Consider the following 17,943-nt stretch of genomic DNA (forward strand, 5'->3'; position numbering starts at 1 on the left):
AAACACAAAGACGGCCATATGACACTCACTTCTCTTCAGGTGGCTGAATTTTCCTGTCATGCAAGAGAGAAGGAGGCAGGAGAAGAGAGGGGGCATCCATCTAGCTGGACTATAGCTCCATAACAAAACAGTTCATTTCCATTCAAGGAAAAATGAGAGCCACTGGAGAAGTGTTAGCGTTGCGCTCACTGTGCTAGCAGAACATGGTCAAAGGTCACCAGCACTTGGTTAGGCAAACAAAAGATCCTAAACATCAAAGGAGCTTTACATAGCAGGGTAGATGCCTTGGTAAAGATAGGGAGCCCACTGGTGACTCAGTGGAATCTAATGGGACATGTACCAGCAACCCCAATGTTTTCCACAAAGACATGAAATCCCAAAGGAAGGGAAGCTGCAGGGCATCAAGCAGAGCTGTGCTGCAGCACAGCCAAAGGCTCTCTGAAGGCAGAAGGTGCCACTTCCCAGGAGCTGAAAGAAAACAGAGGCCCAGAATACCCCCTTCTCCTCTGCAGACTGACCCTCGTTGAGGTGGCAGCTAATCTCCATGGCCGGCTTCCACTCGCCATTCTTACACGTCAGGTATTTGTAGTCACCCTTCAACATGTAGCCTTCTGCACAGAGGTACTCGATGACACTGCCTGCTGTCAAGGGGTCTCTGCAGGGCCGGGGGTGGCATATGTAGCCACCATTCTCTGGCTCCGGGGGCAGGGGACACACTGCAAAGACAGAGAGAGCAGTGAAGCTTTCAGTGGGTGTCTCCACTTGATGACACAGCTCTGAGGGCCTCAACAGGAACCCTGGAATTTAGGTCACCACTGACAGGGAAGTCTGTCTGTTCGCAACATTTCCCTCTCCCTCCCATTGTCTTCAGGGAACTGTATCCATAACTCCACAGGAGATACTGCTTTTTTTTTTTTTTTTTTTTTTTTTGGTACTAGGTATTGAACCCAGATGGTGCTTTACCACTGAGTTACATCCCCAATCCTTGTAATTCTTTATTCTGAGACAAGGTCTCAGAAAGTTTCTGTGGCTGACTTCAAACTTACCAGCCTCTTTGGTGGCTGGGATTACAGGTCTGAACCACCCTGTCTGGCTCCAATCCTTTTTATTTTTTGTCTCACTATATTGCCCAGGCTAGCCTCAAAACTGAGGCCCTCCTGCCTCATTCTCCCAAGATGCTGGGATTACAGGTACGTGCCACAACTCTCAGTTTGAAACATGGTTCTGACTCAGAGTGAGAGGAGATTCAATACTGTTAGCCCACGGGGGCAACGTTAGCCTTGTTTCTGACATCAATGTCAGAAAGAACTTGGAGGAATAAGAAGAATGCTCTGGCTTCTGAGGGAATTTCTGGTGAATTTCTTGGGAGGCTTCCCAAGCCCTGTGTATCTTCCATGCTCTGGTATCGCTTGTCTCTATCCCACAGTTATGTCCCATATTTTTCTGTCCACACAACAATCTAGTTTTAAAAGCACCTTCACCTCCTGTCTTATTTGTTTAGCCTCACATCTGTAGTAGATATCATTTCTCTGCTTTGAAGATAAGAACAATAAGGCCCACAAAAATGAAGTGACTTTTAGCCAAACTCAAGGCAGGGTGAAGGCAGACTTGGGAGCAGAGTTAGGTCCTCTGATTCTGAACCTGAGTTCTTTCCACCAGCAGATCCTACTCTTGACCCAGGAGCAGAGTAGCTTGAAAGGGGTGTATGTGTCAAGGTCACCTCCCTTTCATCCCTTCAAACTTGTCAGTTAAGGAGATGGCAAGTGGAGCCTACCTGTGGTGGTACCCTGGCCTAGATAAGCTGTAGAAATAACTTAAGAGGACCTAGAAGGTCTGAGTAGCCTACAGGAAGAAGAGGGTGACCTCTCATTCTCCCAGTGACAGACTGCAAAACTGAAGCTCCACACAGTACATTGGACACTAGGGCCAACAAAATGAGAGGGGCCCAATGAGGACACTAAGAGATCAATGTTTGGAAGGGTGTGCTGTGGGAAGGCAGGATGGCCAGGTACCCATGAACTTCAACTTTCCAAACATCTTAAAATGCAAGATTGACTGAGCTTCTTCCAAAGGAAATTCAATTTTACTGACCATAACCCACCCCAATCCTGAATATCATAGACATCTATCTGTATGAGAACTGTAATGGTCATTCTCTCTTTTTTTTTTACTTCCTCTAACAGGCCCAGAGTGTCTGGGAGTCACCTGGCAGTGTCTGACTATCCAAGACTAGGTGCAGGCTTGCTCCCATCCCCAAACTCCTTATAGCCTCTCCCAGTACCACCTTTCTCTAGTCCAGAATGTTATTAGCAGGCTGACTGCCAAATGGGTTGGAGGTAGATTCCAGGTACAAAGAGAGGTGACAGTTTTCTGCTTCAAGCTTCAAATCATTGGTCTGTATTGCTTTTGTTTTTGGTACTAGGGATTGAACCCAAGGGCTCTTAAACACATCCCCAGCCCTTTTTTATATTTTATTTACAGACAGGGTCTCCCTAAATTTTTGAGACTGGCTTTGAACCTGCAATCTTCCTGCCTCAGCCTCTCAAGCCACTGGACAGGTGTGTGCGACTGCAACTGGCTAAAGCTACATATAATTGAAGATGAGGAGCAAAGGCCATTTTTTCTTTTCTTTTACTTACTCATTCTTGGTAGTGCAGGGGAATTGAACCCAGGACCTTGTATGTGATATTCTGCATACACTCTACTACTAAGTTGTCCACCCAGACCTACTATTTTCAAAAAGCTGTTAACAAACAGAGCTAGCACAGATGCCAAAGGATCCAGAAGTCTGGCAGTTGCTCTGAAATTAAGAGATGAGCCCAAATAAGCTACTCAGATCCCTTAAAAAACATACCTCTGATCTCCCCATGGTATACCTGGCCCAGAGTCCTAACAGGAGAGCCAAGTTGTTCAGAGAGCTAGTGGTCATGAACTGCTTCACCCCTTCACTTTCCCTCTTTTGATCAGGGCAGCAAGGCTGACACAGACCTCCCAGACTTACTCCCTGGCTGTCCTCAGATTGGGTCTAATTAGCTCATTTCCTGAGAGCAGCAAAGACTCAAAGACAGGGCCAGTATGCTGGGAAAGCGGTTCTCACCGGGAAGGGCCGCTTCTGTTCTGCTATGTGTTTCTGCCTATAAAACCCACAGAATCTTGAGTAGGACCCTGGAGGTCATCTAGCACTCATTTTAATAAGTGAAAAAAAGTGAGGTCTACAATGAAGCAACTTGCAATTCAATTTAGTTTTAATTCAGCTAATATTTATTGATTATTGCATAGGGATCAGTATGCTGCAGTTCTGAATAAGGGTAAAAAGCACTTCTGGCACTAGTAGCCAAATAGGGATATAACAGATATGCACACACATACATTTAAAAAATCATTTTCTTCATGGTTTCCGGGTTTCTCTTTGGTTTAGGGACACTTTCCCTACTCAGAGGTTATAAAACATACCCTCCAATGTTTTCTCGTAATGTTTTATAGATTGAGTTTTTGTTATTTAAATAATACTTTTACCAAAAACAATTCCTGGGGAAAATCCATACACATATGTAAATATATACTATATTAATATAAGATATTTAATATATTTAAATATATATTTATATATTTCATGGGAAGTATGTATAATATATATGTGTGTGTATATACATACATAGTATAAAATTCAAAAGAAAGGCTATATAGCCTAAAGCAAGCCCCTCGTCTGTGCCCTAGCTGTTCAGCTCTTCTCCCTAAAAGGCATCACACCGACTTTACTGCATCCTTCCAAAGATATTCTGCATACAGATTTATTCTGACACAAGTCAAAGAATGTGATTCATGTGCCAGAGAGGAAAAGCTGAGAGCAGGAGAGATTGCATCCCATGTGGGGAAACTCACAGTGGCTCTGGGAAGAAGTGGCACCTCAGACAGGCTTTCATTTCATCATGAAGAGAGGTGGCAGTTTGAAGTGGGAAAATGTGTGTTAAACCCTACATGAGGTGGACCACAGGCAGCAGAGTCTCTTTACAGTATAGCAACCTTATATACTAAATAAATTCAGTACGCAAACTTTTTATGTTTATCCATGAAGGTCACACAAAGAAAATATGCATGTCAGGGCCAGTGTCATAAGATGTTTGTTATCCCAGGTTCAAGGAAGAAGAAAAAAATTAGAAGGGTCAGAAATAAACAAGGACAAGGGCATTTTAAGACACCACAAGCACACATGGCTCTTTTGCCCAAAGAGCAGAGTGGGAGAGTCTAGCTGGAGTGGACCCCTTCAGTGATACCTGGGATTAACAGAAAAGGGAAAAACATCAAGGAAGAGCAAAACCCACACAGCAAATAAATCAGCGGCTTCAAGAAGCCACCACTATCCTGAGTCGGAGGCTAACAATCTGTATACTGGGTTCTCTCTGATGCTCGAGTCCACAGAAGGAATTCAAGTTCCTTGACCCCAATAGGACAATGAACTCATCTGATATGGCAATGCCCATAATTTTTAAAAGAGAGGGAGAAATCCAGGTATTAGAGAAAAGAAAAGGGAAAAGAAAAACAACAACAAAAACTTCTCCTCCTAGCTTCCTCTTTGCATTTCATTGTTCCCACAGGCACTTGGGCCCCCTGGGTGCATAGGGAGAGGGGAGACAATCCCTTAGGGTGCCTGGCGCACAACAGACATTCAGGGAGAGTCCATCCAGTCAACTGTGAAGATGCAGATGGGAGAGAAGCAAGATAACCTGGCCAGACTTCCACCTTAGAATCACCTCAGCCTAACACCCTTCTCACAGGCCTCATTTGCCCTTCTGTGTTGTGCTTTTGTTGTTTCAGGGCCCAGTCTTCCAGGAGGAAGAGGCAAAACAAAACAAACTTTTATAACATTCCATAACAAGCATAGTAAAACAAGCTCCAGGAAAGGCCCTGGGGTCAAAGTGTTAAATTTAACAAAGGAACAAATACTCCGGTGCCTTCAAAACAAGGTGTGGGGAGTATGCACTCCCAGAGCCTCTGAAAAATCTGATGTCTAGTGCATTTTCAGAAGACTCAACAAAAGAGTTTTCTAGACATCATCAAGAAAACACTAGAGTCCTAAACAGGAACTGAGGACTTCAGAAAATGAGTTGGGTCAAGTGTTCACTCACAGGTCTGAGATGCGTAGTTTTAGACAAAAGCGTGGGTATATTAGCATTTAGGACACAGGGGAGCACAGAGAAATAGGTGTTTCATGAAAATACTGAAAGAAAGGAGGGCCAGAGAAAAGCTTTCCTAAGAATTCATGGGAGAGTTCCTCCAAACCCTAACTCCCCAAACTGCAGATTTGTAAATGTCCCTGCTGGGTTTTAAATCCAGCAAACAAGAAAGAGTGGGTCTTGGGTTGGGGCTCAGGGGTAGGGCGTCCACCATGCACGTGAGGCCCCTGGGTTCAATCCCCAGCACCATATAAAAATAAATAAAGATATTGTGTCCATCTACAACTAAAAAAAAGAAGAAAGAAAGAAAGAAGAGAAAAGAAAGATGGGTCTTCTCCACCCAAACCCTAGGAAGGCTGTACAGGTTAAGTGTAGCAGAACCACATACCCACCAAGAGCTTAAGATCTAAAGAGGACACACACACACACACACACACACACACACACACACACACACACACACACTACTGCCAACTCTAAGGTAAATCAATGATTTGACATAAGTGCTTGAGTGTGAGCTTCTCTATTAGCCCAGGGTGTCCTTCCAGGCAGACAATCTTACTATCTGGCAACTGGGAGGGATGACAGCCCAGGGTAAAGAAGACAGACAGACAGGGGCTGGGGATGTGGCTCAAGTGGTAGCGCGCTCGCCTGCCTGGCATGCGTGTGGCCCAGGTTCGATCCTCAGCACCACATACAAAGATGTTGTGTCCGCCGAAAACTAAAAAATAAATATTAAAAAAAAGAAAAAAAAAAAGACAGACAGGAGCACAAACTAAGGTGGGTGGGGGAGAAAGGAACAGAGGGAAATCACATCCTAGCACAGCACAGTCCACAGAATTATAACATGGGTCACAGTTAAATTTCCCAGGAGACATATTAAAAAGGTGAAAGGAAATAAGTAAAATCTATTTTAATAATATATTCTCTTTAAACTAATATAGGGTCATGTTCTGATAAACCCACTGTAAATTGAAAACATCACTCAAAAAAATAAAAAAATAGAACTACCATATGATCCAGCAATCCCCCAATTATGTCCAAATGAAATTAAACCAGTATGTTGAGGAGACATTTCCACTCCCATGTTTGCTATAGCACTATTTACAACTGCCAAGAAAAGGAAACAACCCAAGAGTCCATCAGCTAGTCAATGAATAAAAAAAATGTGGAACATATATATAACCAAATACTATTTAGCCATAAAAATGATGAAATCCTGTCATTTGGAACAACATAAGATAGAACTGGAAGCATTATATTAAATGAAATAAGCCAGGCACAGAAAGAAAAATACCATATGAGCTCACTCATACGTGCAATCTTGAAGAGCTGATCTCATAGAAATTGAAAGCAGGGCAGAACAGTGGCTACCAGGGGCTGGTAAGAGAGGGGGGAAAAGAGGAAAGGCTGGTTATAGCTAATCCTTCGCAAGCTATCCTTTTATAAAATTACTTGCCCTTCGCCCTCTGCTGTTATTTTAGAGAAGCTTCACTTAAAGATTAAGATGTTAACTGCTAAATAACCTTTCTTGAGGGCTAGTAAGGCCAGTGTAGTGGTCAGCAGAGTTTTAATGAAGGAGTTCCTGGCTAGAACTCAGCAAATGGGTCTGGAGATCTTTAAACAGCAGAAAGAATCTAGAACTACAATATGAGGCATAAAATGTGCAGTTAAAAAGCAGATGTGGAACTATAGTGCATCCATAAAAAAGGGGAAGTGGGGGAAGGCAGATATGGAAAGACGCTGGCGCTGAGGGCCCCAAGCTTAGGGTTGTTTAGAAAAGCCCTATTTATGTGTTTGCTCTCAGATCCTTTCTTGGTATATTAAGCTCCAATTTCTGTTTCACTCTCAATGGGTTATTAGGAGCAGAGAGCCAAAGAAAAGGCAAGGAGATTACAGAGAACAAAGGCGCTCAAATGTGCAATTTATGAGACGTGGAAAATGGTGGTTACTGTAAACAGAATGTACCATCCAGGCCAAGCACTCTTAAAAATTTTTCCCTGCATGAAGCAGGCACTCCAGTCTCTCCATTCTATAGCTGAGGACAAGGAGGCTTGGCTGAGTTGAGATGAACATGTAAAAGGTAGTGGTGGATGCAGCAGCCACAATGGCTCTGAGACTGCAATCTTGGCCATGAAGTTAGGCTGGGCCTGCTGAGGAGGGCAGGACACCAGGAAAACCTCCTGGGGTTCTCTGGCTCGCCCTCCACCTCTGCCCCCATGCACTCAGCCTGTGCTTTAGCAACACTTAGCTACTTTGCAAGTGAGCTGAAAGTTACACTTCCCGCTGTGAGCTGCCTTGTTCAAATGGGAGGTGATTCTGCTCCTCCAAGTGGGGTGGGAGGGAGGGTGGCATCTCCCAGGCAAGTCAGAATTAGAACATTCCAGATAAATACAAAGGGGGAGAAAGAGTGACCATCTGATTTAGTCAAAAGGTTTCTTCTGAGGCCTCCTTTAGAAAGGTCAGTAGTCAGGCTGGGGATGTGGCTCAAGCGGTAGTGTGCTCGCCTGGCATGCGTGCGGCCGGGGTTTGATCCTCAGCACCACATGCAAAGATGTTGTGTCCGCCGAAAACTAAAAAATAAATATTAAAAAAAAATTCTCTCTCTCTCTCTCTGTCTTAAAAAAAAAAAGAAAAAGAAAGAAAGAAAAAAAAAAAAGAACCCCCAAGGACTATTTGTCAAAAAAAAAAAAAAAAAAAGGTCAGTAGTCTCTCCTTATTGACCTGACATGTGCAACTCCTTAAAGCTTTATAAAAGCCCTGTAAGAAACCTTCTCTTATATTATTATATAGATGAGCAAATGAAGTGAGAGAGGTTAAGATACTTGCTCATGATTACGCAACAAATAAGTGGCACAGAAAGGATTTGAACCTAAGAAGGCTGGCTTCCCGCTCCATGGCACTGGACACATCAGAGGGTCTTGGAATCTGGCTTTTCCTCAAACATCCAAAACCTGCCAAGGGAAGCTTAGCATGAAGATTTCAGGGACAAAGACAATCTGGGTAATGGCTATGGTCATTTGTCTCCTTGGGCTTCAGTCTCAATATATGAAGTCAATGAACCAGACCACATCTGAGGTCTCTTCTGACGTTTGCATTTCAGTCTGAAGTTGTCTGGGTGGCTGGCCTCACCATCTCTCTTAGGCTTATCTGTAAATGCATTGTAGTCATGTGGTTTCAAACTGACACAGGACATGAGGGGCCAGAGACACCTCTCTTCATGAAGAAGTTCCATCACTGGGGCAGATTCTTGCCAAAGGCTTGCAGTGGGAGCAGGAAAGCAGGCAGGAGTCCAGTTACTTAAAGTCAGGGCTGCTTCTGTTTTTTTTTTTTTTTTTTTTAAGAGAGAGTGAGAGAGGAGAGAGAGAGAATTTTTATTATTTATTTTTTAGTTCTCGGCAGACACAACATCTTTGTTGGTATGTGGTGCTGAGGATCGAACCCGGGCCGCACGCATGCCAGGCGAGCGCGCTACCGCTTGAGCCACATCCCCAGCCCGTCAGGGCTGCTTCTGTCCACAGCTTTCCCAGCCTTCTGCCTTCCTACAGTCCAACAGTCTGAAGTCTAAAACAGGCTGCAGTGAAAAGGAAGTGAGATGACTTCTTATGCCATTTGCAACCTGCCCCTTGTGTGAGACAAACCTTCACAGCAGTCAGACAGGAAGCCCATTGTCCAGCCAGGATCCCATTTTTCAGAACTTCTCACACACACCAGGGCGGAGGCAGGAAGTAGGGAAGCATAGCCTATGTATCTCAAAACTTTCTGGGTGTCAATGTTTATAGTAACACAATTCACAATAGTCAAACTGTGGAACCAACCTAGATGGCCTTCAATAGGTGAATGGATAAAGAAACTGTGATATATATACATAATGGAATATTGCTCAGCAATAAGAGAATAAAATTATAGCATTTGCAGGTAAATGGATGAAGTTAGAAAATATCATACTAAGTGAAGTTAGCCAATCCCCCAAAACCAAAGGCCAAATGTTTTCTCTGATAAGTGAATGCTAATCCATAATGGGGGGACATGGGATGAGTGGAGGAACTTTGGATTGGGCAAGAGGTGGGAGGGAGGGGAGGGGGCATGGGGATGGGAAAGATGGTGGAATGAGATGGACTTCATTACCCTAGGTATGACTGCACGAATGGTGTGACCCTACTTTGTGTACAACCAGAGAAGTGAAAAATCGTGCTCCACTAGTGTACAATAAATTGAAGACCATTCTGCCATGTATAACCGATTAGAATGAATGAATGAATAAATAAAACAAACTCTAGGAGTGTGAAATAAGGCATTACATTAAGACTTTAGTATGTGGGCATTTTCTTATATATTAAAGTAATATACTGCATTTGAATTCTTTCCCTCTGTTGCTATTAAGCATGCAGGTAGAAAGGATAGTGGGGAACACAGCAAAGAGCACCCACACTATAAATGCCATCTAATAGAAAGCCTTTATGCATCTCTGCATCATTATTTGCCCCAAATGCCTAATTTTTCCTAAATGTTCTAAATACAGGAAGGTAAGGCATTTAACATCTGGCCACCATGAAATTTGTCAGTTGCCACATGAATTAGATACCGCAAACACTACATGTTTGATGGGTTCATTTTTTTCTATAATTGGGAGGCAGCATTCAAGGATGCTCAAGACCTTGGACCCTGGATTCATTTTCTCATCCTTTGAATCTCAGATGCACTCTTTTCTGGCTGTGTAAGTCTAAGACAATTTAGTGGCTTTATGCCTCAGTTTCTTCATTCACAAAATGGAGTTAAAAATCACTTTGGCAAATGAGATAATATATGCAAAACAATTAAAGCAGTACCTAGCATATAGTTAGGATTATATTGGTGACTGCAGTTAATATCTTTTTATTGTCTGTTTCAGAAAAAAATGTCATTTTACCAATTTGAAATTAAAAAAACTACAAAAAAATAAAACCAATGGCAGAAATTTAATAAAATAAACAAAAAATGCTGTGTGTGGGGTGACTTTCTGGGTGTAGCATTGGTGCTGAGGTGGAGAACACAGGGAGAAACCGCCAAGGCTTAGGCTATCTAAGTACTTAGCCCTGTATCTCCTCTCAGTCCCCACTGTCATTTTCCTAAGAGAGGCCCAACCTAGACCCTGCTCTAGGACATCAGCAACTGACAGGTAGGTCTGGCCCAAAGCCCAACCATCTTATTTTAGGAGTGGGTTCCCTACTCCCTCTACCTCATGGAGGAGGAACCATTTTCTTTATTGCCCCTAACATGGAAACTCTTGTCACCTGGATAGAGCCACAAAAATCCTTGGTCATTCAGAGAAAAGTGCTTTTCCTTTTGACTCCAATGTTCCAAGTAGTAGATGCTTAATAGGCCACCTGCTCCAGGATACCTCCCAGAGGCATTGCCAGAGAGGATTAATGAGCAGCACAGGGTAGAGCCTTCCAGCATGGCCCAAGTATTGGGGTGCCAGGCTGTGTGCTGCTCTCATGGTTATCCACTGTGCAGTCTCAGGACGTCTTCTATTCCTCAGTTTCCTCATTTGTATGTAAAATGAGGACACAAAACCTTGTGAGGTTGCTATGCAAATTAACCATAATTGTACAGGTCAAGTACCTAGAAATGGTCTGTCACACACTAAGTGTTCAATAAACAGTAGCTTTATTATTCTTCCTCTGTGTTTCCATAACATCTTCATTCCTCTCTATAAACTACCACCATATTAATGTCTCTGCAATTTCTCACGGGTTGCCCTTCTGCCATCTTCCCACTCCCCTACCACCCACCTACCAACCCATCCAAGCTGTATTAGGGGGGCAGGACCTTGTTCTGCCCATTTTTGTATCTCCAGTGCTTGGTACAGAATGTGGAAGGTAGTAGATGCTTAATAGAAAAGTGCTGTGACTTGCAAAAATTTGCCTACTTGAAAATTCTGTCTTGTTTTTAACTACAACAGGACACAATAGTTTCTGATTTGAGATGAGTCAATAACAGCCCGTAGCAAAGAGAATCCCTCTCCAGGGTTTTTATCTTGTTTTCTCTAAATTGGTATTTAACCATGAAATTATACTTCCTGTAGTCAGATGCACAGATGCAAGTCTGCAATTTCAGTCACTTGGGAGGCCGAGGCAGGAGGATCCTAAGGTTAAGACTAGCTTCAGCAATTTAGTGAAATCCTGTCTCAAAATGAAAAATAAAAAGGGTTGGGAATGTAGCTCAGTGGTAAAATGCCCCTGGGTTCAATCCAAGAAAGAAAGAAAGAAAACAAGAAGAAAGCAAGCAGGGAGGGAAGAGGGGAGGGGAAGAAAATACAGTCCCTAACAGGATCAGGTTGCACAGGGTCAGACAGATGAATCTTGGTTGGCCCCAGGAGCCAGCTCTTCAGCCTATCAACCATCCTGTCTTCTCTGAGCCTTACTCTTCAACAGCAATACCCAGATCCATGGGTACTGCTCTCTAGCATGGAGTTAGAAATTAAAAATAATAAAACTACATCATTGTATCATGCCTAGCATGTACAGGTACTGAGTTTTTTGAGGAGAGAGAGAGAGAATTTTTTAAAATTTTTATTTATTTTTTTAGTCATACATGACAGTAGAATGCATTTTGATATATAATACATACATGGAATGTACACACATCAATCATATTGTCTATTCTATTCTGCTGCCCTTCCTATCCTCCCTACTCCTCCCCCATCCTTTCTCTCTATCCAATCCAATGTGACACACTTTTTTTTTCTCATTACATATTTTTAATATTTATTTTTCAGTTTTTGGTGGACACAACATCTTTATTTTATGTGGTGCTGAGGACTGAACCCAGCGCAATGCACATGCCAGGCAAGCGTGTTACCGCTTGAGCCACATCCCCAGCCCGATACTGATGAGTTTTTACATTTATTTTCACATAACAAACTATACTCTTGTCTCTTATTTTTGGAATGGTGTAGGGAAAAGCTTTTGGCAAAACAAGGGAAAAGGACTGTTTCAGAAATAACTGGGTATTTGGAAAGGAAGTAGGCAGAATGCAGAGCAAGATGAGCACTTAGGAAGATCTTTATTTCCTCTCCCCTTACTCAAGCTCATCAGTAAGCAGCCCCTTCCCGTTTCCCTTCTTGGCTGTACAGTCCAGGCTGCTCTTGGCTGACAAATGGCCTCCATATGGCATGTCACCCTTTCACCTCTCCTTGTTTTTGCAGCTCAGGGACCCCAGGGGAACAGGCTGCCAGCTGTGACTGATTCCCCACTCCCCTTCCACTATCATGATTGGCTAAAAGAAGGGGCAGGCAAGAAGATGCCCTCCTTTATCCTGCTGCTCCAGGTCCAGGCCTGGGCCACTCAGTGTTAAAGTCCCAGTATTGTGATCTAAAAAACAGAGCCTACAGCTGTCCCCTACCTCTACCCACCAGGAAGGTGGGGTGACCACAGAACTAGGGAGCTAGGCTATTCCATGTGTGTTAACAAATATTATATGCTTCTCTTAAGGGTACAAGAAGGGTGAGGAGAAGGCAGAGGAAGTTCGTTTTTTTCTCATCAGAAATGGCTACCTGGTTTCCTCTCCTTCACCCTATCATCTACACCAAGTGCTCGGCTGTGTGCTCTGTTCTTTCTGAATGCCCCACCTGAAGGAAGACCCCAGTCATCTGTTTAGGCACCGACCAACCTCAGAGGGTAACTACAAACTGATGACAATTAACTGAAGGTTTAGAGTTTAAACGAGAATTAGGTTTCTAGGTACAAAGATCAAAGTTGTGGTTTAATTTCCAATTCTACCATCTAATAGTAATTCCTCATGCCAAGCATACACAGCAGGTCTTTAAGAAGGAACCTTTAAATTTTCAAATGGGTGGAAGTGAGGAAGAGAATTAATATTTATCATCAGGTACTATACTGACACCTCAAAATCATCACTCATGAGTTCTCCCACACTACAAAGAAAGTGGTATAAGACTTAATTTGTTCAGATGAAAAAACTAAACTAAGGTTCTGAAAACTTTAGTGATGGTCTAAGGTTTCATGGCTACTGAGTAACAGAGTCTGGATTTGAATTTGGGCTTACCTTTCTCCCTGCCACAGGGGAGCTCCTTGATTAAAGAAGCTACTAGGGCATTTATCCCAAGACCTGCAAATTATGTGGCAGGATACACTGACAAAAGCTCCCCCTGTCTGGAGAAGAAAATGGACTAAGGAGTTTACCTGTGCACACACGCTTTGGTTCATGTCTAAGTGAACTACATTTTCCCAGAGAAGTGGAGGGAAAAGGCCCATTTCTTTTACTAATCTCTGCTCACTATAAAAAAAAAAAATTGGGCATATTTAAAGATCTCAGATACCAAGGATACAATTAGAAGACATGGAATAATTTTCAGCTGAGAACATATTTTTTTTAAGATGAATATGTGAAAAGAAGGCTGACAATACAGAACTGGGATGTGACTTAGAATCAGAGGTCAGCCATCCAGCCAGACACAGGATCACTGAAACCTTTCTGCCAAAGACCCAAATAAACAGCCCATGCCAGGTATCATCAGTGAGCCAGGCACTGTTTGCTTCACTCGGGTGCTCAAGAGACCACTGATATTCACAGAGACCTGGACAGCTGCAAAGAAGGAAACATTAGCTAGTTATGGCTGGATCACAGATCTGCTGGGGCAGTGACCTAAACCCTGTGAAACACCATGTTTTTGAAAAGCACTCACCAGTAGTTGAGGCATAGAGATCCAACTGGTCTTTTTTGAAGAAAGAGATGAGACTGGGTTTAGGGCAGAGCATGCAGTGAGCTTTGTACATTCTATGGGGTGTATGTTGGGCCTGGCCATACCATAAGACAGAGACAATGACTAAAAGGGACAATAAAAGGTTGTGGGTACTTTGGTGGTTTGGAGATGGTGGTTGAAGCTGCCAGGGCTACGTGCCTTGTCTTTTTTACTGAGATTACAAGGTGTGCACCACTACATCTGGCACTGTTTAATTTCTTGTCCTCCAAAAACTGGATATAACTTTTACCCAGAAGATAGTAAAGCAAATTATACAAAGTCTATCCTTGTGGTGACTTCAGTGTCTCTGAGGGTACAGTTAAGGAGCCCCAACCAAGTTACAATGATCTAACTACATAATTACATAACATCTGCTCTGTTAATCTTCTAGATTTCATGTAAGGAGTACATTTATTCATCTATTCTTTTGACAAGATTTTACTAAATACCAAAGCACTGTGGCAGACAATAGAAGAAGGCAGGTGGAATGATGAAAAACGTCCCTGGTTCTATTCTCTAAGAGCCTCCTGTCTAGTAAGTGACCATAACAGGAATCAATATGGGCCACTAGAAGTTCTTGAAGGAAGATTAATATAATGGGGAAGAGACCAGAGAAGAGGGAAGATACGGTATCAGAACCCCAATTTAGGGGAAGTAGGACTATAACGACAGGATGAAGGAGTACGGGAAGAACCAACTAGCAAGAGATAAAGGCAAAAAGAAAGCAGAGAAGAAGAGATGGTTTGTGGTGGGAAGTAGCACATGTTTCCAGGGTTATCAGGAAATAGATGGCGATTTAGAAAATCAAGTTGGTGCCAAGAAAGGCCCTGGGCACAAGGCTAAAGAATGTGAAATCTTGGGTTTCTTCTCCATGTGTTAGGACTTTAAAAAAAAAAAAAAATCTTCATTTTACTTATTTATTTTTATGTGGTGCTGAGGATCGAACACAGGGCCTTGCACGCACTCTACCACTGAGCCACAATCCCAGCCCCAATGTGTTGGGATTTTTAAGGACCTTTCTGGTCCTAAAATCCAAAGCCATGTTACTCACAATAAAATGAATTCTGCTCTATAAGCACTAATTTACTGAAGAATCCAGCCATAGAAGTCTGCCTGCCTACCTTGGAAACTAGTATTTTTCAATGGAGCTGGATGTGCTGGTGGGGTGGAGTGGGGAAAGGGAAACAGGGAAATCATGTGAGTCTTCAGTACTGATTCATCTTGCTTCTCACGTTCTACTAGGTGAGAGAAGAAGAAAACAGGAGGAGCTGGTGCAAAGTAAAGGAATACAAAGAGGTCTTGTGATCTTTTCTTTCCCAGGATTCTCTCACATGGCAGCAGATGGTCTATCCCTGGAGAACTGGATCCCAGAAACCAGCTGCTCCAAGGTCCTAACAGCTGGGGTCACAGGTCCTCTATGCACAAGTTGAATGCCAGAAATCAATGGGTTGCATTGTGCCTGCATGCAGAGCTCACATCCAGGCTCATGCTCTATGCCTGCCTAAAACAGAGGACTGGGAAAAATAATACAGTACACTTTGAAAGACTACATTTGCAAATTAGTGGAAGGAGTATTATAAAATCCAATCGTTTATAAATTACCTTGACTTTGCTAAGAAAGTACTGAGATGCTAATTATTCAGGAGATAAAGGAGACGCCCATTAGGAGGAGAGCTGGAGACAAGAAGGGCAGGACATAATCAGAGAGAAAGTCACTAACTACCTCTGCAATGCACAGAGGAGTCTGGCTCCAACCAAAAAGTAGGCTAAATGTTTCATGTATTAGAAGAGGGATAAGAATCCATAAAATGACGTGTATGTACACAGAGGAGTATAACTGTATGATTACATAATTAGGCACATTAAAGTATTTATACTGCTGAGACTAAAAGCCCCTACTCAAAGGCATTCCACCAAAGTTGAAAGGGGAAAAAAAAAAACAGAAAATAAAGCATCTAATTGCAATCTTCCACAAAGCCAGACATCCCCAGCTGGTGCCACAGCTGAATTCTCTTAATTAACATGTTGTAACAGCAATATGAAAGATTCTGTATGCTTATCAACTCCATGCAGTGGCCAGCCAGGCATGGAAGAGGCCTGCTATAATTACAGATTTTTTTCTTTTCTATTATAACGGTACCCCAGTGTGGGATGTCAGTTCGTTTTTCCTAAAATCTGTGTTGTTTAAAGCACATACATAATAATTCTGTACCCAAAAGTAAGGGACTAAGACTAGAGAATATGAAAAAGTTCATAGTCTTAACAGCTGGTTTACTTTTTGGTGGTGATTTTCTTTTAACTCCCCAAACTTGAGGCTTTACCAGTTAGAGAAGGTTTGCGATGTTTTGAGCAGGCCGGCTTTTTATTTTGGGGGTTGGGTATTAGGAATTGAACCCAGGAGCACTTAAACACTGAGCTAGATTGCCAGTCCTTTTTATTTTTTATTTTGAGACAGGGTCTCAATTAAGCTACAAAGCTGGCCCTGAACATCTGATCTTCTTGCCTCAGCCTGGGATTATAGGCATGTGCCACTGCACCCATCTCAGGCCAGCCTTTTAAATAAAGTTCATCTCACAGCTTAAAACCACTTAGACATATAAAGGTATCTAGGTGGAATAAAGATAACAGAAGCGGGGCTGGGGATGTGTGCTCGCCTGGCATGCCTGAGGCCTGGAGTTCGATCCTCAGCACCACATACAAACAAAGATGTTGTGTCCACTGAAAACTAAAATAAAAATAACTCACTCTCTCTCTCTCTCTCTCTCTCTCTCTCTCTCTCTCTTAAAAAAAAAAAAAGAAAGAAAAAAAGAAAAAAAAAAGATAACAGAAGCGATGGAGGGGGACATCAATACATGGAGATCCTAGGTCAACATGTAATGTATTCCAGAGAACAGACTCGGAGTTATGGAATAGTCTTTTGAATTTATAAAGAGGGTTTATTTTTACACACCTTTTAGCCACAACAGAGCATGTTCCAGGAAGACTCTTCACTACCCTGAAAAGATCCCTCAAAGTCAAACAGTAGATTTACACACTATACGAAGCTTGTATACTAAGAAAAAAAACCAAAAACACAAAATGTCTAAAGTATCCCGCCCCCCCCACCCGTGTGTGTGTGTGTGTGTGTGTGTGTGTGTGTGTGTGTGTGTTTACTGGGGACTGAAACCAGGGGTACTTTACCACTTAGCCACACCTCCATCCCTTTAAAAATTTTATTTTGAAACAGGGTCTTGCTAAGTTGCTGAGGCTGGCCTTGAACTTGCGACCTTCCTGCTTCGGCCTCCTTAAATCACTGAGATTACAGATATGTGTCACTAGGCCCAGCTTATATCCTGTCACTTAAAACACTGTAATCTAAGCATGTCTGACATTTTTCTTTTTTTAAATATTTATTTTTTAGTTGTAGTTGGACACAATATCCTTTATTTATCTATCTATCTATTTATTTATTTATTTTTATGTGGTGCTGAGGATCGAACCCAGAGCCTCACCCGTGCTAGGTGGGCGCTCTATGGCTGAGTCACAACCCCAGTCCCTGTCTGACATTTTTCTTTCATTGTGTTTTTCTTCTTCATAGTTGAGTAGGGTTAGTAACTTGGTCAATGAGTATCCTATACACATCCCCATGCTCGACAAATCCCAAAATCTCTCAATTATGTCATCTTTAAAAGACCTACCCTTCTTATAACTACTATCAGAAATTTCATTTTTCTGTTTCAACTCAGCCTTTCAAAATAAAGGTCCCATGATTCAAGTCCCCGATGTGACACAAATAGAGCAGATAGCATTGCTCAGAGTGTACCACTGGCTGGCTGGCAGCCACACCTCACAACCACTTAAGAGTTTTTTTCCTCAGCTGCCACACAAAAGTCCAAATTCGTTATACAAAGTTGACTGGGTGTCAATTTACAATGCACCACAGTACAGGTTGTTCCTGAGACAAATGTTTAGAAGTAGACTGTTCCATGTTGCCTTAGAACTGCCTCAAGGTTACTAAATTTAGGGTCCTTGGCCCCTCACTTC

At 42.6% G+C, this 17,943-nt stretch overlaps 1 protein-coding gene across 3 annotated transcripts in view; it reads right to left on the reverse strand.

Annotated features, from left to right (window-relative positions):
- Susd6 (sushi domain containing 6) overlaps nt 1-17,943 on the reverse strand; it is a 101,548-nt gene that overhangs the window by 10,638 nt on the left and 72,967 nt on the right. For all 3 annotated transcript variants that reach the window (XM_026385145.2, XM_026385144.2, XM_077799732.1), the window contains one exon: nt 519-716. In XM_026385145.2, the coding sequence (XP_026240930.1) occupies nt 519-716 (198 nt within the window). The remainder of the gene's footprint in view (nt 1-518; nt 717-17,943) is intronic.

This window comes from Urocitellus parryii, chromosome 6 (assembly GCF_045843805.1).
Source record: "Urocitellus parryii isolate mUroPar1 chromosome 6, mUroPar1.hap1, whole genome shotgun sequence".
NCBI lineage: Eukaryota > Metazoa > Chordata > Mammalia > Rodentia > Sciuridae > Urocitellus > Urocitellus parryii.